The following is a 21,859-nucleotide window of genomic DNA, read 5'->3' as shown; positions in this document are numbered from 1 at the left end:
TATCTTTCAGAAGCCTATGCCCACAGGGAGGTTGGCAAAGTGGCAGATTTTACTCACAAAATTTGACATCATCTATGTGACTCAAACCGCGATGAAAGCCCAAGCCCTAGCCGATCACTTGGCCGAGAATCCAGTGGATGAAGTATATGAGCCACTGAACACTTATTTTCCTGATGAAGAAGTGATGTATGTTGACGGGGTTGATCATGATGAAAAGCCAGGTTGGAAACTCTTCTTTGATGGAGCTGCTAACATGAAAGGTGACGGAATAGGGGCTGTACTCATTTCTGAAACAAGGCATCACTACCCTGTAATAGTTCGACTTCGATTTTATTGCACTAACAACATGGCTGAATATGAGGCATGCATTCTGGGTTTGAGGCTAGCTATAGATATGGGAGTTCAAGAAATATTGGTTTTGGGAGACTCAGATTTGCTGGTTCACCAGATTCAGGGAGAATGGGAGACCCGTGATTTGAAGCTCATACCGTATCGACAATGTCTGCATGATCTTTGTGAACGATTCAGGTCGGTAGAATTCAGGCATATTCCCAGGATTCATAATGAGATTGTCGACGCCTTAGCTACTCTGGCATCAATGTTACACCATCCAGATGAGATTTATGTCGACCCTCTGCAAATCCAAATCCGTGATCAGCATGCCTATTGCAATGTAGTTGAGGAGGAACTTGATGGTGAGCCTTGGTTCCATGATGTCAAGGAATACATCAAATCAGGGGTATATCCGACACATGCCACAGGCGATCAAAAGAGAACCATTCGACGTCTGGCTAGTGGATTTTTCTTAAGTGGGGGAATATTGTACAAGAGAACTCCAGATCTAGGATTACTAAGGTGTATAGATGCTAAACAAGCCTCGACTATCATGGCCGAAGTGCATTCCGGGGTTTGCGGGCCACATATGAGTGGGTATGTCTTGGCGAAGAAGATTCTTCGAGCAGGTTATTATTGGCTCACCATGGAACGTGATTGCATCAGCTTTGTTCGCAAATGTCATCAATGCCAGGTGCACGGTGATTTGATTCATTCCCCGCCATCTGAGCTGCACACAATGTCGGCACCTTGGCCCTTTGTTGCTTGGGGCATGGATGTCATTGGACCGATTGAGCCGGCAGCGTCAAACGGGCATAGGTTTATTCTGGTGGCCATTGATTACTTTACCAAGTGGGTCGAAGCTGTAACTTTCAAGTCCGTGACCAAGAAGGCAGTGGTAGATTTTGTTCATTCAAACATCATTTGCCGGTTCGGAATTCCCAAGGTAATCATCACAGATAATGCTGCTAACCTCAACAGTCATTTGATGAAAGAGGTATGCCAACAGTTCAAGATTACGCATCGAAACTCCACTCCATATCGTCCTAAGGCAAACGGAGCTGTTGAGGCTGCTAACAAGAACATAAAGAAGATACTTCGTAAAATGGTGCAAGGTTCGAGGCAATGGCATGAAAAGTTACCGTTTGCTTTGCTAGGTTATCGCACTACTGTCCGCACTTCAATAGGTGCAACCCCCTATTTGCTGGTATATGGAACCGAGGTAGTGATACTTGCGGAAGTTGAGATTCCATCCCTGCGGTTCGTTGTTGAAACTGAAATTGATAATGATGAGTGGGTCAAAACCCGGCTAGAGCAATTGAGTTTGATTGATGAAAAAAGATTGGCAGCAGTATGTCATGGTCAATTGTATCAAAAAAGAATGGCAAGAGCATACAACAAGAAGGTTAGGCCCCGAAAATTTGAAGTGGGTCAGCTGGTATTGAAACGCATCCTTCCACATCAGGCTGAAGCTAAAGGCAAGTTCGCCCCAAACTGGAAGGGGCCTTTCATTGTGACAAAGGTGTTGCCCAATGACGCTTTGTATTTAACAGACATAGAAGGTAAATGTGTGGATATGGCTATCAATTCTGATGCAGTCAAGAGATATTATGTATGATTTCTTTGCTCATCTTCAATCGCATTTTGTACTAGACACGTTCAAAGTTGGAATGACGAAGGTATTTTATTCTGCTATCCCAAACACTTTTATCATTTGTTACACCTTTTTGAGCCTTATTTATTTTCTTTCATACCCCTCTTTTGGAATCAGAAGAAGTGCTAGAAATATAAAAGAATAAAAAAGAGGAAAAAAAAAAGAAGAAGAAGAAGAAAAAAAGAAGGAAAAGAGAAAAGCAAAGAAAGAAAAAGAAAAGAAAGGAGAAAAAGAAAAGCAAAGTAACAAAAATAAAACTCTTATGTTTGAACTACGTTCGACCTGATTCCTTTTAAGGATACGTAGGCATCCTTACACGGTTCGGTCCCATCAAAATAAAAATCCAAAATTCCCCAGATTCGAAGAAACTGGGGCAGAAGTTTTAGTTTTGTAAAAAGATCTGATTCCAAAAGTTGTAATTTTGAACCCCTTCATCTTGAATTATTTTGAGCCCGCATGCTACCCTTTCTTTCTAACCCTGTCCAAACCCTACACTACAGTCCAAAGAAAGACCTTCTGATCAACTTTGAGGATGCCAAGCCAAATGAGATAGAGGTGCGATTTACATCACGGGTAACACCTTGGTTCATGGGCACAAGGAAAAATGAATAAATGAGAGAGTCTTATTGGTGAAAACCCTCACGGGCACCATAGGGCGATGGTGAGTCAAGAGAAAATTCAAATGAGAGAGTCTTATTGGTGAAAACCCTCACAAGCACCATAGGGCGATGACGAGTTGAGAGAAAATTCAAATGAGAGAGTCTTATTGGTAAAAATCCTTACGGGCACTGTAAGGCGACAATGAGTTGAGAGAGGAGCAAATGAGAGAGGTTTGCTGGTGAAAACCCCTCGGGGCATTACAAGCTGAATCAGGTTCATGACTTTACAAAGAAATTGAATTATGGAAAACCCGGTTTTGAAGTATGAAGACATGGCATGAACTGAAATGTGATTAGTTGGATGGATTAGGCTGATCAGTCCGAAATGCATGTCATGATCATTGGAGCTAGTTGCTTCATTCAGATAAGTCTCTTTTCCATTTTTCTTCAAATAGTCATCTCTATTTTTTTCTTTTATTTTATTCCTAATTCTCGAAGTCACTTCGCTTCGTTTCTTTTGGGTCTATTTTTCTAAGTCTCAGTCAAATTAGTCTGTTGTTAAGCAAGCAAGAAAGGACTTCAAAGCCCATTACCAGCTTTTTATTTGCACTAAGAGAAATTCGGCCAGGCACATCCCAAGTGATATGATGTAGAATTAGCAGTGCGGTGGTAACTGAAGTTCAGGTGGTCAAGTGATTCGTGAATTTGTAGGAAATGCAAAGGTTCGACAGTTGTCAGAATGAAAGTACCATACGGCGAGTTGAGTGTAAGGGATTCAAGTCATTCAGAGATTTTGTGTTCGAGGTCCGATTGAAAGGTCAAACAATTCTTTGTAGCCCGAAGCAGCTAATCAGAATGAAGCGGGATAGTGACAGAAGTAGACACCTTCAGCAAGGATGCCACAAACTAACTGCCACAGTTTCAAACTGACAAAATTTTCTTTGTTTCAAGCAGGGGCAAGAAATCTTGTTTGCTTTGCCAAGAGTCCTCCATGAGAAAGCATGTTCAAGATAAGTTCAGTTTTAAGTTTCCGGGACCCTCCTGGATAATGGGAGTTAATTTTAACTTTTCAGGACCCTCCTGGATAATGGGATTTAATTTCAAATTTTCAGGACCCTCCTGGATAATGGGATCTAGTTTTAAGTTTTCAGGACCCTCCTGGATAATGGGATGCAACTAACAATCAATGAATGTTCCTGGTACAAACTGGGGCAAAAACTTTTCTCTATTTTGTCTGTGTTGTCATGATTGCAGGCGCCCACCTGGAGAACGAGGGAATTCATTTCAGTTTTAAGTCAGCAGGCACCCACCTGGAAAATGAGGGAATTTATTTCAAGTCTTAAGTCAGCATCAGGTGCCCACCTGGAGAACGAGGGAATTCATTTCAGTTTTAAGTCAGCAGGCACCCACCTGAAAAATGAGGGAATTTATTTCAAGTTTTAAGTCAGCATCAGGCGCCCACCTGGAGAATGAGGGAATTCATTTTAGCTTTAAGTCAACATCAGGCGCCCACCTGGAGAATGAGGGAATTTATTTCGAGTTTTTAAGTCATCAGGCGCCCACCTGGAGAATGAGGGAATTTATTTCAAGTTTCTAAGTCATCAGGCGCCCACCTGGAGAATGAGGGAATATATTTCAAGTTTTTAGGTCATCAGGCGCCCACCTGGAGAATGAGGGAATTTATTTTAAGTTTTTAAGTCATCAGGCGCCCACCTAGAGAATGAGGAATATATTTCAAGTTTTTAGGTCATCAGGCGCCCACCTGGAGAATGAGGAAATTTATTTTAAGTTTTTAAGTCATCAGGCGCCCACCTGGAGAATGAGGGAATTTATCTCAAGTTTTTAAGTCATCAGGCGCCCACCTGGAGAATGAGGGAATTTATTTCAAGTTTTTAAGTCATCAGGCGCCCACCTGGAGAATGAGGGAATATATTTCAAGTTTTTAGGTCATCAGGCGCCCATCTGGAGAATGAGGGAATTTATTTCAAAGTTTTTAAGTCATCAGGCGCCCACCTGGAGAATGAGGGAATATATTTCAAGTTTTTAGGTCATCAGGCGCCCACCTGGAGAACGAGGGAATTCATTTCAGTTTAAAGTCATCAGGCGCCCACCTGGAGAACGAGGGAAGTCACTTAAGAATTCAATTCAAGTTAGAAGTAGCAAAAGTTCGCCTCAAGAATGCGAGCTGACAGTCCGAGATAACCAAAGGAAGAAGTCTCAATCCAGAATAAAAGAAAAAGGGTGAATCCAAAATGCAGAAGCCGATGAAAGATGTGAACTGCTCAAGACATGGCTGAAGTCACAAGCTTTGCATGTCCCGTCTTGATCCGAAAAGCTGAAGAAGAGAGAACTAGCACCTGCAGCTAGCAAACATCAAGGTTCAAGTCAAAAGTCCGCATGAATAACCATTCAAGATTCAAGATCAAGCTTCAGAAGACTCATAGATAGGAATCTTGTAACTCGTAGCTGATAGGCTTACTTAGTTTCTTTTTCATTTTGACTTTGGTGTAATAAGGAGCTCAGCAAGAAAGAGCAGCAGCAGCAGCAACAGTGAAACACAGCTTCTCGGTAATTCCAGCTACCAAAATTTCCAGAACTACACTGACCTGATTCCTCCATAGCCGAGGATATGTAGGCAACCTCGGAAGCAAGGTTCGGTCAAACGCTTTCAAAATGCTTCTATGGAGTATGCAAGCGGTCAAAAATCGCTCGTGTTTGCTCAATGTATCTTTGCCCGAAAACTCTTCGTGTTTCCAAGAAAAGAGGGGCAGCTGTGAGCACATGATTTTTGCCCGACTAAAATATTCCTACAAAAATTCACAAATAGAGAGTTTCTTAATTGTTTTAGGTTTTACACAATTTGTAGGGATTTTTGGTTAATTGTTGCTTGCATTTATTTGCATATTTAACATTTTTAAATCATGAGAAAATACCAAAAAGTCTAAAGTATTTCATGCATAACATTTTAGGTCTTAATTGCACTTAGGATTTAATTACATAAGTTAATTGCATTATTAAACAGAAAATCACAAAATATGGGTCATTTTTGAATTTTTAGCTTTTAATTGCAAATTAAGTAATTTTTCCTTCATTAGTCTAAATTAATTAATTATGGTAAAATAGCTAACTAGGATTATTTCTACAAATTAGATTAATTTAAGACTTAATTTAGGTTTTAATTAATCAATTAGAATTCAAAATCAAGAAAAAGAAAAGAGAAGGAAATTCGGTTTGGGTTTAAATCTTGGCCAAAACAATTTGGCCCAAACAACCACCTGAATTCCGCCAGGCCCAACCCCTCACCCGGTCCAGTCTCACAACTAAGTGCGAACGACGTCGTTTTGGACGGATCGATCTCGACCATTCAATCCCTCTCCATCCAACGGGTGCAGTCCACTCTCACCCCCCATATAAAAGGGCCATTATAATGCCTCCCCCCCAGAACCCTAAACCTAAATTCAGAGCTAAGCGGCGCCCACCTCTTTTTCTCTTCCTCCGTCGACCGAACTCGCTTGAACTCAAGCGAGTTCACTCTCCCTCCAACTCACGCACGTGGTTCCTTCACCCTCCCTCCTCCACGTCACCCGTCCCGTAACGACCTCTGACAGAAAAGATTCTTCTCTCCCTTAGGCTTTATACGCTTTTTGTATTGAGAACAATCTCGGATGAATGGTGGTCGTAGGATCTGAGAGATTCAAGATCCTAGACCTCCATTTGTCCGATTTGGTTCACAAGAAAGAGAATCGGATTCTCGCGGATTTTTCAGACGGAAAGAGGAATTTTAGGGCACAACTTGAAGAAAATAGGTATGAAAATTTCTGGTTTGGGTATATATAGGGAGGTTAAGGGATTTCTTAGGGGTCTCTTTTTTTGGGAACAAAAATTTTTCAAAGAGAAAAATCGGAAAGAAAAGCTAGGGTTTTAAAAACGTTCTTTTCCTTCTTAGCGGTGGATCTTCTTTTTGATTATTTTGTTTAGTTTCAGAACAAAAAAAAATACAAAAAAAAACATGTTCAGTCTTCTTCTTTTCCATTTTATTTCAATTACTGTCTAAAAATTCGAAAAAAAATTCCGTCCCTTCTTTTCCAATCTGGATTTTGAGTTGAAAACTGGAGTTCGATTGGGAAGTTGTTGAGTTCGCTGCTGCTCAAGAAGGTTTTTGCTGAAGTCCTTGTTCGGACGTCATTTTCTTCATTGTAGTTCTGCTTATCATTTAAGAGGTCACATTTCGAATTCTATCCTTCTTTTCTGCAGATTCTGTGTCATGAATGTTGGCGTTATTTGCTTATTTTCTCTTATTTCTATATCTTGGCGTATATAATGATGTCTTGAATATTTTTGAACTTTAAATGAATGGGGTTATTTTCAACAGTCATGCCGTAGATTTGGATTTCTCTTATCGACATGTTTCTATTGTTCATTCTGAACTAGCATATTATAATAGGTTATTACTGTAAAATGACTTGATTCTTTATATGAATGTTCATCCCTCTTCCTGTTATGTTTCTTCACCAAAGTTTGCGTCATTTTTGTTTTGATTCTATTTGCTTGGATATGATTGAGTCCAGTCTCTGAGTTATCTCGGATCTTGAGCAATACCACGTTGAATATGTTTCATGTTTAGCTCATTATTTTTCGGCTGTCGTATGGTGAGTCGTATGATTATCTCTCTTAAGTGGCTAAATTTCTCTATAGAGAACAGACCCCCCCCCTCCATTTATTCATATACCCAGATTTTTCTGATTTGGATCCTGGATATGTCATTTGGCCTATTGATTTCTGAGTTTACTTAACTTGTTTTGTTAAAATTACATGAGTTTATGTTGAATTCAGTTTGTGATTCTGTCATCTTTCCTTGTATATGCTTGTAATGCGAAGTTAGCCCCAAGTAGTGAGAAAACTGTGATTCTAACACTTTGGACAGCAAACTAATTTGGCAAGTGTCTTAGATTAGCTACTGCTGTAATTCATGTAATCTAAGGCCATAATACAATAGATGTAATCTCTTTGGCTATGTGTTTTGACAGAATTGAAATATTATGCATTGGGTTTAGCTTTTGTTTGTATTGACTTTCATGCATTTCGTGATTTTCCTTCTCCATGTGTGGCTTAATTGACCTTTGGTTTGAAAGGAAATAGACATGAGAGAGCCATTCCTAGGCCCCGGATGGATTTTGGCCATTTCTAAAAGGCTATCACGTCTTAGGCTGCATTTCTAAACCCAATTTTGTTTGTGTTTGAAAATGTTGGAGGCCGATTGATCTTAATCCACGGTAATGTTATCTTGAGAAGAATTCTCATTGAAATAGATAAGAAAGCAACCCACTCATTAGGTTAATTCAATCGAAGAAAGATTCTTAAGTCTTCAATATTCTGACAGCCCACGTATGTCAGCTTCCAAATTTACCCTGGTTGGTGTACTTTATCTCCAAATAACCCTATAGTTATATACTTTCACATGAAAATCGCAAATTTTAGGAAAAGTTGAATAACTCACGAACACGCGCTAGTTGCTTTAGGCGCGATTAATAAATCATCGTGACTATGGGTACGGTTCCCATGACATAGTCATGATACACAATTCCCCAATTCGAGTGTGCGTTTCACGTGACTCGACCATAACTTCAAATAATAATAAAAATAAACATGTTGTAAGTCGCGGGTGCGTTTCATGTGACGTGATTCACAATGTGTGCCAAAATGACAAGTGTACGACATCGTGACTTGTTCCAGAAATAATTTCATAAATAATTAAAAGCGGTTAAAAAGTAAAAATGCACAATAGGCTTTAAATATGTAATAAATCAGATAATTAGGCCAATTATTAATAGTTGAGCGACCGTGCTAAAACCACGGAACTCAGGAGTGCCTCACACCTTCTCCCGGGTTAACAAAATTCCTTACCCGGTTTTCTGTGTTCGCAGACCATAAATAAGAGTCAATTTCCTCGATTTGGGATTTAAAATAAACCGGTGACTTGGGACACCATAAATTATTCCAAGTGGCGACTCTGAAATAAATAAATAATCTCATTTCGATTAATGTCACTTTAATTGGAAAAACTCCTCAATCTCCCCCTCGGGAAAAAGGAGGTGTGACACACACTGTCATCCATACTCTACTTATGAGATTACACTAGGTTTGTTGTTGTTGTAATAAATCGAAAGTCAACCAAAGTACTCTACTAGTTAGAGCTGTATATAGAAATAACAAGGAAACTCACAAAACGACCAATAACTGTATGATATCTCAGTGTTCATGAAAACCAAAATGCCAAGAGTGTGTAAATATTTAAAAATAGCAATCACTCTTTCCTCCATTTTCTGTGTAGCAGGTAACAACTACTTGCTAAAAAGAAACTATGGAAATATTCAAAGTGATCGAGAAATGGACTTTAATTCATAAGATGATAATTGGAAGATCCCGCTGTTAAGAGTTGTTAATAATTTTTAGTCTTTGATTATCAATCAGACCAATTGAATTGGTCCTTTAAACAGCTCTTTACAAGCAATTACTTCCCTAGGAACGTTACTATAAATACATTGGCCACTGAATCCCTTTTAAGGCATCACCTTTCAACACTACTTCCTTTCTTCTTCTACCCCTTCAAAGTTTTTCGAGATTTCACTAGCCATATTTGGGAGGCTAGTGCAGAAACTTTCCGGCAAAATGAGTCGGTTTCACGGTGGCGGCCCCGCCAAGGGTCGTCGATATTTGCCACAAATCTTAGTGGCATTGGCCATATTGGCGGTTGCTAATGTAGTGTCAGCAGATCCTTATATATATTCTTCTCCACCACCTCCAGCATACGAGTACAAGTCACCACCACCTCCGTCTCCTTCTCCGCCACCACCTTATGTGTACAAATCTACACCTCCTCCATCACCTTCTCCCCCGCCACCATATGTGTATAAATCACCACCTCCTCCTTCGCCATCTCCCCCGCCACCATATGTGTATAAGTCTCCTCCACCTCCATCACCTTCACCCCCACTGCCTTATGTGTATAAATCACCACCTCCTCCTTCGCCATCTCCCCCGCCCCCGTATGTGTACAAATCTCCTCCTCCACCATCACATTCGCCACCACCTCTATATTATTATAAGTCGCCACCTCCACCTTCACCATCACCTCCACCACCATATTATTATAAATCTCCGCCACCACCCTTGCCATCACCACCTCCACCTTACTATTATAAGTCTCCACCACCACCTTCTCCTTCACCTCCTCCACCATACTACTATAAATCTCCACCAACTCCTTCACCTTCACCTTCACCTCCGCCACCTTACTATTACAAGTCTCCGCCTCCTCCATCACCACCACCACCATCACCATACTACTATAAGTCTCCACCACCACCTGCTAAGTCACCTCCTCCCCCATACTATTACAGTTCTCCACCACCATCAGTAAAGTCTCCTCCTCCACCATATTATTATTCCTCACCGCCACCACCAAAGAAATCACCCCCGCCACCATATCACTATACTTCCCCACCACCACCAGTTAAGTCTCCTCCTCCACCATATTACTATTCCTCACCACCACCACCCAAGAAATCACCTCCTCCCCCATATCACTATAGTTCCCCACCGCCACCAGTTAAGTCTCCTCCTCCACCATATTACTATTTCTCACCACCACCACCCAAGAAATCACCTCCTCCACCATATTACTACTCTTCTCCACCACCACCAAATAAATCACCACCGCCACCATACCACTACTCTTCCCCACCACCACCAGTAAAGTCACCTCCAACTCCATACTACTACACCTCCCCACCACCACCAAAGAAGTCTTCTCCCCCATCATACTATTACACTTCACCGCCACCACCTACTCATTACTATCCTCCACATCATCATTTGGTGGTCAAGGTTGTCGGAAAGGTCTATTGTTTTAGATGCTATGATTTAAAATACCCAGAAAAGTCTCATAACAAGAAACACCTAAAAGGTACCATTTTTATACCATGCCCACTCTCTTTATTTACTTTTAACTTATAATCAAAAAATTATTTAACTATATATTTTCCTTTTTGTTGCTTTATTAATAAAAAGGAATAAGAATAATTAAGTAAAGTTAGAAAAAAATAGTTTTTAACATGTGATCGAAGAGTTAGTTTTATATTATGAAAAATAAATTTTGGTTCTAAGGTCGGGAAATATATGTTAGATGCTTAATTATTTTATTGTTTATTAATATATTATTCTTTTTTTACATGAATTAGGTGCCGTTGTTAAGGTAACTTGTAAGGCTGGTGACAAGAATATTGTGAGTTATGGTACCACAAAGATCAACGGCAAATTCAACATTACTGTTAAAGGATTTGAATATGCCAAATACGGAGCAAAGGCTTGCAAGGCTAAACTACACAATGCTCCAAAGGATTCAAATTGTGACATTCCTACAAATCTTCATTGGGGAGTAAAAGGTGCTAACCTTAAAGTGAAGTCAAAGAACCATTATGAAGTTGTACTTTATGCAAAACCATTTGCTTATGGCTCTAAGACACCTTATGCAAAATGCACAAAACCTATGCCTACGCCTACTCCATACTACTACAAATCTCCTCCACCTCCATCGCCGACTTATATTTACAAGTCACCACCTCCTCCATCACCAACATATGTTTACAAGTCACCACCTCCCCCAACCCCGACATACGTTTACAAATCTTCGCCACCACCAACTAAGTCTCCACCATCTCCTTATTACTACTACAAGTCTCCACCTCCACCATCACCAAAACCTGCCCCTGTATACTATTATAAATCACCACCGCCTCCACCTCCTTACTATTATAAATCCCCTCCACCACCATCATCTTCTCCTCCTCCTCCATATTACTACAAGTCGCCACCACCCCTATCGCCATCACCTCCACCACCATACTACTATAAGTCACTACCACCGCCATCCCCATCACCACCCCCACCTTATTATTACAAGTCTCCACCTCCACCATCACCAAAACCTGCACATGTATACTATTATAAATTACCACCACCCCCATCGCCGTCACCTCCATTTCCTTACTATTACAAATCTCCTCCACCGCCATCACATTCTCCTCCTCCTCTATATTACTACAAGTCGCCACCATCCCCATCACCATCACCCCCACTACCGTACTACTATAAGTCACCACCACCATCTTCCCCATCACCACCCCCACCTTATTACTATAAGTCTCCTCCTCCACCATCTCCATCACCACCCCCGACCTATTACTACAAGTCTCCTCCACCACCATCACCATCTCCTCCACCACCCTATTACTATAAATCACCACCACCTCCATCGCCATCACCGCCACCACCCTATTATTACAAGTCTCCACCACCACCATCTCCATCACCGCCACCACCCTATTACTACAAGTCCCCTCCTCCACCGTCGTCTTCTCCTCCACCTCCATACTATTACCACTCTTCACCTCCACCAGTAAAGTCTCCTCCTCCTCCCTATTACTACAGCTCACCTCTTCCACCCGTGAAATCACCACCTCCGCCAGTATACATTTATGCTTCTCCGCCACCTCCAATGCACTACTAAATATTTCTAGGAGCTCAGCCATTCTCCATAATCAATCAAGTGAGTAGCCGTTTAAATTGAGTATTTCTTTTCCATATGAAATCAACTTTTTCTTTTCCTTTTCTTTGAATTAAGTTCTAATCTTATATTTCATTGTTTGTTTTCAGATTTTAATTTGAAGGACAAAATAAATGCTGGCTTCTTGAGCAAAAGATTCAAACATCAATGGCACAAAGCAATTAATTTATGGAATAAGATATTCAATTTTTCAGTTGAAGGATTGATTCTTATTGCACATTGTTCTCTAGTGCATCCACGTGGAAAAGGCTACAATAACTTTGATTCTTCATAGATAGAGTTTGTTTTTTCGTAATTTATTGTTGTATTGAGGATGTCCTCGTTTTATTCATTTCCTATTAGTTATTGCAAGTTGTTTTCTTGTAATACCTTGGTGTACTTTGTGCACAAATCAATAAGAAGATCAATTTCGTTATATTCACTGTTTTTTCTTTTTGCTTTTTCCACTCGGTAAACAAATAAATAAGTCTTATCCTTATATAAAAAAAATTGAAAATGAAAATACCAATAATTATTTTAAGACCTTTAATAGTTTTAAGGTAAAAGAAGTTCAAGACATATATAAGTAATACACGTACCTCTCGTGTACTTTTTATATTCGGGAAGGGTCAAAAATGCTAGTGAAACTATTGAAAAAGGTCAAAAAATACCTCCCCCATTCACTTATTGGGCTAAAAATATCTTCCATCCACCTTTTTTGTTCACTTATACCCTTTAACCGTTAGGTCAATGCTGAATTTAAAAATAATTATTTAAATTTCATGTGGCAACTTCTTATTCGTCGAAATTAAAACATCTAACCTATTAGAAAGACCCACCCATATCTACCCGTTTTTCGGACTTATCCACCCCAAACATTAATCTGACCCGAATAAAAAGTTTAAATAAAAAAATGACGCCCCACTTCCATCTAAACCATGGATTTACATGTGTTCATTTTCTTGATTAATCTCATGTATAACATTATCATTAAATAAAGGTTCATGAAAAAATTAAACAAACAAGAAAAGCCTAGCATGAATGAGCCAATGAATTTTTTGACAATAATGTGGGACGGAAAACTAGGGGTAGTCCAACGGTTTATGATATCTTCCAAACAATCACTTTGAGATCATTCTGTTATGTGAAAATGATTAAATTAAACTCATCTTGAATATAATGTAATTTGTGTCTATCATGCAAATTGAACTGGATGCCATAAATAGAAAAAAAAAAAACCACATAGTAAGTTTGCGTCTATATATTTGCTGCAACTTCCATGGAGCTTTTGTTCTACGGAGTTTAATAGAAGTGGGGCCTCTTTTTTTTAGTTGAACTTTTTGTTCGAATCGGGTTAGTGTTTAAAGTGGGTTAGTACAAAAAATGTTAGATATGGATGGGCCTTTCTTATGGGTTAGATATTTTAATTTTGGTCAATAAGAAGTTACCACGTGAAATTTAAATAATAATTATTTTTAATTCAGTATTGACCTAACGGTCAAAGGGTATACGTGAACCCCACTTGTGAGAAAATAATATCCACATAATACTTAATAGGAGTATTGGTTTCACTTTTCTACCAGTAACTTTCCATAATTATCCACGGTTGTGATGGGGTGGAAAATAAAGTGCCTTCTATTCTTAAGTAAAATATCCTCTCTCTTTAATTATAGGTCTTGAATTCGAGCTCGGAAAATAAACTCACATGTAGAGAGTGTTTTACCCAAAATTTGGGACTTTACAATTTAAATCCGGATTAGTCGAGCTCACCGGAACATCGAGTCATGAGATACCAAACAAAAACAAAAGAAAAAAACCCTCTCCATACAAGGTAGATTTATAGTCTTGAAAATAAAACAAGTTATTGCTACAATGCGCAAATATACTATGTCAATATAAAATTTTATTAAACACTGTATATTCATATAAGTTAAACTCATTATGAAATCACGTTAGTTACCTCAAAATAGGACTTTAAAAACTCATCTAGTTTCTCACAAACAATCATTCTCTTATTTAAGATAGGAATTTTGGCCAAAAAAAACTAAAAACTAACATATGAATCTACAAATTAGAAGGTTCTTCTGACACGGTATTAACTGCTGAAACATATCAATATTAAATAAAATGTTCATTTCCAGTTGGCAACAAGTAATTTCTTTAGCCATCACCGGTGACCCTAAAACAAAAATTCCATGCAAAAGAAAAGTACTTAGTAGTATTTTACTTTGCTTGATGAAAATGAAGGGGAAAAAATTCTTAATATTACAAGAAAACATGCATTGTTTAATTTTCCTTCTTCACATCCAAATTGATAGGAAGGTGTGGAGGTCGAAAACTAAGATAGAAGGCTAGGTAGTCGAGTGTTTTCCTTATTCGTACCAGTAGTAGCAGTGTTTGTCTTGTATTTTGTTATAAATAGATTTCTATAACTATTTGATGTTTCTTTCGCTTCGATTTTTTTGTTGGATTGCTGGTGTTACTACTTGTTGTTTACGATTTCTTTTTTTTATCTTTCATTGAGCCGAAGGTCTATTGAAAATAGTCTCTCTACTTTCCCAAGGTAGGGTAAGGTCTCGGTACATACTGTCCTCCATACCTTACTTATTAGATTACACTAGTTAGAGCTGTATATAGAAATAACAAGGAAACTCACAAAACGACCAATAATTGTATGATATCTCAGTGTTCATGAAAACCAAAATGCCAAGAGGGTGGAAATATTTAAAAATAGCAATCACTTGGCTTTCCTCCATTTTCTGTGTAGCAGGTACTACTTGCTAAAAAGAAACTATGGAAATATTCAAAGTGATCCAGAAATGGACTTTAATTAATAAGATGATAATTGGTAGATCCAGCTGTTAAGAGTTGTTAATAATTTTTAGTCTTTGGTTATCAATCAGACCAATTGAATTGGTCCTTTAAACAGCTCTTTACAAGCAATTACTTCCCTAGGGACGTTACTATAAATACATTGGCCACTGAATCCCTTTAAGGCATCAGCTTTCAACACTACTTCCTTTCTTCTTCTACCCCTTCAAAGTTTTTCGAGATTTCACTAGCCATATTTGGGAGGCTAGTGCAGCAATTTTCCGGCAAAATGAGTCGGTTTCACGGTGGCGGCCCCGCCAAGGGTCGTCGATATTTGCCACAAATCTTAGTGGCATTGGCCATATTGGCGGTTGCTAATGTAGTGTCAGCAGATCCTTATATATATTCTTCTCCACCACCTCCAGTATACGAGTACAAGTCACCACCACCTCCATCTTCTTCTCTGCCACCACCTTATGTGTACAAATCTCCACCTCCTCCATCACCTTCTCCCCCGCCACCATATGTGTATAAATCACCACCTCCTCCTTCGCCATCTCCCCCGCCACCATATGTGTATAAGTCTCCTCCACCTCCATCACCTTCACCCCCACTGCCTTATGTGTATAAATCACCACCTCCTCCTTCGCCATCTCCCCCGCCCCCGTATGTGTACAAATCTCCTCCTCCACCATCACCTTCGTCACCACCTCTATATTATTATAAGTCGCCACCTCCACCTTCACCATCACCTTCACCACCATATTATTATAAATCTCCGCCACCACCCTTGCCATCACCACCTCCACCTTACTATTTTAAGTCTCCACCACCACCTTCTCCTTTACCTCCTCCACCATACTACTATAAATCTCCACCAACTCCTTCACCTTCACCTCCGCCACCTTACTATTACAAGTCTCCGCCTCCTCCATCACCACCACCACCATCACCATACTACTATAAGTCTCCACCACCACCTGCTAAGTCACCTCCTCCCCCATACTATTACAGTTCTCCACCACCACCAGTAAAGTCTCCTCTTCCACCATATTATTATTCCTCACCGCCACCACCAAAGAAATCACCCCCGCCACCATATCACTATACTTCCCCACCACCACCAGTTAAGTCTCCTCCTCCACCATATTACTATTCCTCACCACCACCACCCAAGAAATCACCTCCTCCCCCATATCACTATAGTTCCCCACCGCCACCAGTTAAGTCTCCTCCTCCACCATATTACTATTCCTCACCACCACCACCCAAGAAATCACCTCCTCCACCATATTACTACTCTTCTCCACCACCACCAAAGAAATCACCACCGCCACCATACCACTACTCTTCCTCACCACCACCAGTAAAGTCACCTCCAACTCCATACTACTACACCTCCCCACCACCACCAAAGAAGTCTTCTCCCCCATCATACTATTACACTTCACCGCCACCACCTACTCATTACTATCCTCCACATCATCATTTGGTGGTCAAGGTTGTCGGAAAAGTCTACTGTTTTAGATGCTATAATTTAAAATACCCAGAAAAGTCTCATGACAAGAAACACCTAACAGGTACCGTTTTTATACCATGCCCACTCTCTTTATTTACTTTTAACTTATCATCAAAAATTTATTTAACTATATATTTTCCTTTTTGTTGCTTTATTAATAAAAAGGAATAAGAATAATTAAGTAAAGTTAGAAAAAATTAGTTTTTATCATGTGATCGAAGAGTTAGTTTTATATTATGAAAAATAAATTTTGGTTCTAAGGTCGGGAAATATATGTTAGATGCTTAATTATTTTAGTGTTTATTAATATATTATTCTTTTTTTTTACATGAATTAGGTGCCATTGTTAAGGTAACTTGTAAGACTGGTGACAAGAAAATTGTGAGTTATGGTACCACAAAGATCAACGGCAAATTCAGTATTACTGTTAAAGGATTTGAATATGCCAAATATGGAGCAAAGGCTTGCAAGGCTAAACTACACAGTGCTCCAAAGGATTCAAATTGTGACATTCCTACAAATCTTCATTGGGGAGTAAAGGGTGCTAACCTTAAAGTGAAGTCAAAGAACCATTATGAAGTTGTACTTTATGCAAAACCATTTGCTTATGGCTCTAAGACACCTTATGCCAAATGCACAAAACCTATGCCTACGCCTATTCCATACTACTACAAATCTCCTCCACCTCCATCGCCGACTTATATTTACAAGTCACCACCTCCTCCATCACCAACATATGTTTACAAGTCACCACCTCCCCCAACTCCGACATACGTTTACAAATCTTCGCCGCCACCAACTAAGTCTCCACCATCTCCTTATTACTACAAGTCTCCACCTCCACCATCACCAAAACATGTCCCTGTATACTATTATAAATCACCACCACCTCCATCTTCATCGCCTTCACCTCCTTACTATTATAAATCCCCTCCACCACCATCACCTTCTCCTCCTCCTCCATATTACTACAAGTCGCCACCACCCCCATCACCATCACCTCCACCACCATACTACTATAAGTCACCACCACCGCCATCCCCATCACCACCCCCACCTTATTATTACAAGTCTCCACCTCCACCATCACCAAAACCTGCACATGTATACTATTATAAATCACCACCACCCCCATCGCCATCACCTCCACCTCCTTACTATTATAAATCTCCTCCACCGCCATCACATTCTCCTCCTCCTCCATATTACTACAAGTCGCCACCACCCCCATCACCATCACCCCCACCACCGTACTACTATAAGTCACCACCACCACCTTCCCCATCACCACCCCCACCTTATTACTATAAGTCTCCTCCTCCACCATCTCCATCACCACCCCCGACCTATTACTACAAGTCTCCTCCACCACCATCACCATCTCCTCCACCACCCTATTACTATAAATCACTACCACCTCCATCGCCATCACCGCCATCACCCTATTATTACAAGTCTCCACCACCGCCATCTCCATCACCGCCACCACCCTATTACTACAAGTCCCTTCCTCCACCGTCGTCTTCTCCTCCACCTCCATACTATTACCACTCTCCACCTCCACCAGTAAAGTCTCCTCCTCCTCCCTATTACTACAGCTCACCTCCTCCACCCGTGAAATCACCACCTCCGCCAGTATACATTTATGCTTCTCCGCCACCTCCAATCCACTACTAAATATTTCTAGGAGCTCAGCCATTCTCCATAATCAATCAAGTGAGTAGCCGTTTAAATTGAATATTTCTTTTCCATATGAAATCAACTTTTGATTTTTCTTTTCTTTGAATTAAGTTCTAATCTTATATTTCATTGTTTGTTTTCAGATTTTAATTTGAAGGACAAAATAAATGCTGGCTTCTTGAGCAAAAGATTCAAACATCAATGGCACAAAGCAATTAATTTATGGAATAAGATATTCAATTTTTCAGTTGAAGGATTGATTCTTATTGCACATTGTTCTCTAGTGCATTCACGTGGACAAGGCTACAATAACTTTGATTCTTCATAGATAGAGTTTGTTTTTTCGTAATTTATTGTTGTATTGAGGATGTCCTCGTTTTATTCATTTCCTATTAGTTATTGCAAGTTGTTTTCTTGTAATACCTCGGTGTACTTTGTGCACAAATCAATAAGAAGATCAATTTCGTTATTTTCTCTGTTTTTTCTTTTTGCTTTTTCCACTCGGTAAACAAATAAATAAATCTTATCCTTATATATAAAAAATGAAAATACCAATAATTATTTTAAGATCTTTAAAATAGTTTTAAGGTAAAAGAAGTTCAAGACATATATAAGTAATACACGTACCTCTCGTGTACTTTTAATATTTAAGATTTTTTAAATAAAGCAAAATCCATTATATTATTCCTATGAGATTCTGTAGTATTGAATTGTCTCATTGTTGTTTGAAAGTATGTAAACTTTATGTTTACAAGTTGACGAATGATCATCTGATGATTATAGCATTATCTGTTCAAAGTTGGCATTTGATTAACATTAATATACTAAAATTATATTTTACAACTATATTGTGTAGATTTTCCAATAAACTACCTGAACACTAGACAAAGTACGTAGTTTAATATTCCTTGAAATTGAGCAGACTTGACCTAATTAGTTTACATACACTAATTAAGGGGGCGTTTGGTTTGGAGATGAGTTACGCAGGGATTATGTAGAGGAGTATTAGTTATGTAGGAACATGTGTGAAGCTAGCTTATTCAATGCGGGTTCTGTCGAATCGAATGATTTTTATGCGTGTATTATGTATAAGGAGGAGCAAAATCAAACCAAATGCTATACTGTTTGACCAAAATTATAGATCTCGGTTCAACCAATTAGATTTATATAAAGATGAGTTAATCTTGGTTAAAAATAATATCCTAAAGATAATCTATTGGTGTTGTGACAAATAACTAGTGCATTTGTCTGGATGGCAACGAATATAAGCAATAATAACAGTATTCAATAATCCAAAAAAATAGAATATGATATTAAATAGTAATAAAAAATAATAAATGACATTTAATTAAATAAAACGTGTGAGTCACCCGAAAAGAGATGAGATCAAATGATATTCTTTCTGACAATGATGAATGATTGATAAGCCTTTGAACACTTAAGTTGTTCTTTCATCCGATGGAAATGTTTGTCACGACCCAAAATCCCACCACAGGCATCGTGATGGCACCTAGTCTCTAAGACTAGGTAAGCCGATTTCAATTATATTTTGAAGCCATTTTAAAAAAAAAAAATTAAATAAGTAATCAAAACTAACAGCGGAACAAATATGAATATACAACCTCTCAAGACTGGTAGTACTGAGTCACGAACTCTAACTGAATACATGGAATGATCACGAGGTCCGAATATACAATACTGTTTGATTAAAAATTAACAGTACAATGAAATGAAAAGACTCCAAGGGACTGCGACGACCAAGCAGCTCTACCTTGAATCCTTACAATCCCGCTTTAACTCTGCTCAAGTCCAATATCTCCAATACCTGGCTCTGCACAAAAAATGTGCAGAAGTGTAGTATGAGTACACCACGATCGGTACCTAGTAAGTATCAAGACTAACTTCAGTGGAGTAGAGACGAGGTACAGTCAAGACACTCACTAGTCTAAAAGCCTGTGCAACATAATATACAAAATATAAGGAAACAAATAACAATAATGGCAACATAAAACAATCAGTGATATGTACAGCAGACAATAAGAACACCATTAATATCGCTCAACAATTAATAATTACAATTACACACAATTAAATCAAATCCTTCAAATAAATATCTTTCACATTTAATTCTTCCAAATAACTCTCTTTCAAATATAATTTCTTCAAATAAACATTTTTCAAATATACTTCCTTTAAATAAATTTCTCTCAAATATAATTTCTTTAAATAAATATCTTTCGAATGTAATTCTTTCCAATTAAATATTTTGAATATAATTCTTTAAATTAAAAAGTCACCATGTGACACTTCATTTCATAATCATTCAACCATGGGTCTTAGCCCATTTTCATATTTTTCATAAACACGGTTCTCAGCCCATTTTTCATATTTTTCGTAAATACGGTTCTCAGCCCATTTTTCATATTTCCACGGCACCTCGTGCCCATAATTAAATCATCATATTTTTCCGGCACCTCGTGCCCTCATTTCATATCACAACTGAATGGACAATTCACGTGCCAAATATCATTATCATTTAATCACAGCACCACGTGCCACATTTCATATCACAACTGCACGGACAATTCACGTGCCAATATCCTTATTATTTACTCACGGCACCTCGTGCCCACATTTTATTTTATAATCCGCATGGCAATAGCCACAGGCTCTCAATTTCAACATAAATCAGATTGTTATCAATTTACCAACAACAAGACAAACTGCACAAGGTATAAAAATAAACACAAGGAAATCATAACATCATATAAAATCACCAATGCAACCACTCCACATCATCACATATCATCCCTGACAATAGCTACCCTTATCTCTCCGATAGCCACCCTAATCACTCTTATAATAGCCACCTTTATCCCTCCGCCCTGACAATATCAATAGCCACCCTTATCGCTCATATTGCCACCCTTATCTCTCCGATAACCACCCTTATCACTCTGCCCAAACAATATTTCAATAAATACAACAATAGTGAAATGCCACCCTTATACCCACATAATATCAACAGTGGAATGCCACCCTTATATCCTCAAAGTAACAACTCACACAACACAATAATTTATACGGGAAATTATCACGACAACATAACAAAATTAATTTATATCACAATTGCCCAATGGCCACAACCAAATTTCAAAGATACAACCAAATCAATTAATTTCACAACAAATAGCCGAAGGCTCCACGCAATGTATATAATACCACAAAAATAATCAACATAGATAGAAATTATTTAGCATAAAACAAAGCCTTCATTAAATCCAAATTTAGATAATTATATTAGCACATCTTCTTAGGCTTGCTTAATTACTTATTTTAATAGAAATAATTCATCATGAAATTAAATTCCAAGAATATCAAACCATCAAACTCACAGAATTCAAAAAGATATACACGTAACATTCACATCAAATCGTCATATAAAAACAAGTTGAATAAATGCGAATTGAGGCATGGCAACAGATGATTCAATAAATGTCAACAAATATCCAATTTAATACACAATATGCCTAAGACTTTAACTCAATAAATTTTGCACATATAAGCCCGTATACATACTCGTCACCTCGCGTACACGGTTTTTCACATTTCACAAATGACACATAAGACTCGATGCCTAAGGGGTAATTCCCCCACTC

The 21,859-nt window shown here is 38.7% G+C and overlaps 3 protein-coding genes across 3 annotated transcripts; all 3 read left to right on the top strand.

Moving 5' to 3' along the window:
- Positions 1–91: 91 nt before the first annotated feature.
- On the top strand, positions 92–3,600 carry LOC138897003 (uncharacterized). Its single transcript, XM_070182954.1, has 2 exons — positions 92–739; positions 3,541–3,600. The coding sequence occupies exons 1-2, from the start codon at positions 92–94 to the stop codon at positions 3,598–3,600; spliced, it is 708 nt and encodes a 235-aa protein (XP_070039055.1).
- Positions 3,601–9,159: 5,559 nt separating this feature from the next.
- On the top strand, positions 9,160–12,626 carry LOC104094473 (extensin-2-like). Its single transcript, XM_070181974.1, has 3 exons — positions 9,160–10,552; positions 10,827–12,193; positions 12,301–12,626. The coding sequence occupies exons 1-2, from the start codon at positions 9,256–9,258 to the stop codon at positions 12,152–12,154; spliced, it is 2,625 nt and encodes an 874-aa protein (XP_070038075.1). The 5' UTR covers positions 9,160–9,255; the 3' UTR covers positions 12,155–12,193; positions 12,301–12,626.
- Positions 12,627–15,272: 2,646 nt separating this feature from the next.
- Positions 15,273–18,669, top strand: LOC104096933 (extensin-2-like). Its single transcript, XM_070181973.1, has 3 exons — positions 15,273–16,581; positions 16,858–18,236; positions 18,344–18,669. The coding sequence occupies exons 1-2, from the start codon at positions 15,291–15,293 to the stop codon at positions 18,195–18,197; spliced, it is 2,631 nt and encodes an 876-aa protein (XP_070038074.1). The 5' UTR covers positions 15,273–15,290; the 3' UTR covers positions 18,198–18,236; positions 18,344–18,669.
- Positions 18,670–21,859: the final 3,190 nt, after the last annotated feature.

This window comes from Nicotiana tomentosiformis, chromosome 8, assembly GCF_000390325.3.
Source record: "Nicotiana tomentosiformis chromosome 8, ASM39032v3, whole genome shotgun sequence".
In the NCBI taxonomy this organism is placed as follows: domain Eukaryota; kingdom Viridiplantae; phylum Streptophyta; class Magnoliopsida; order Solanales; family Solanaceae; genus Nicotiana; species Nicotiana tomentosiformis.
This window is presented reverse-complemented; position numbering and strand designations above follow the sequence as displayed.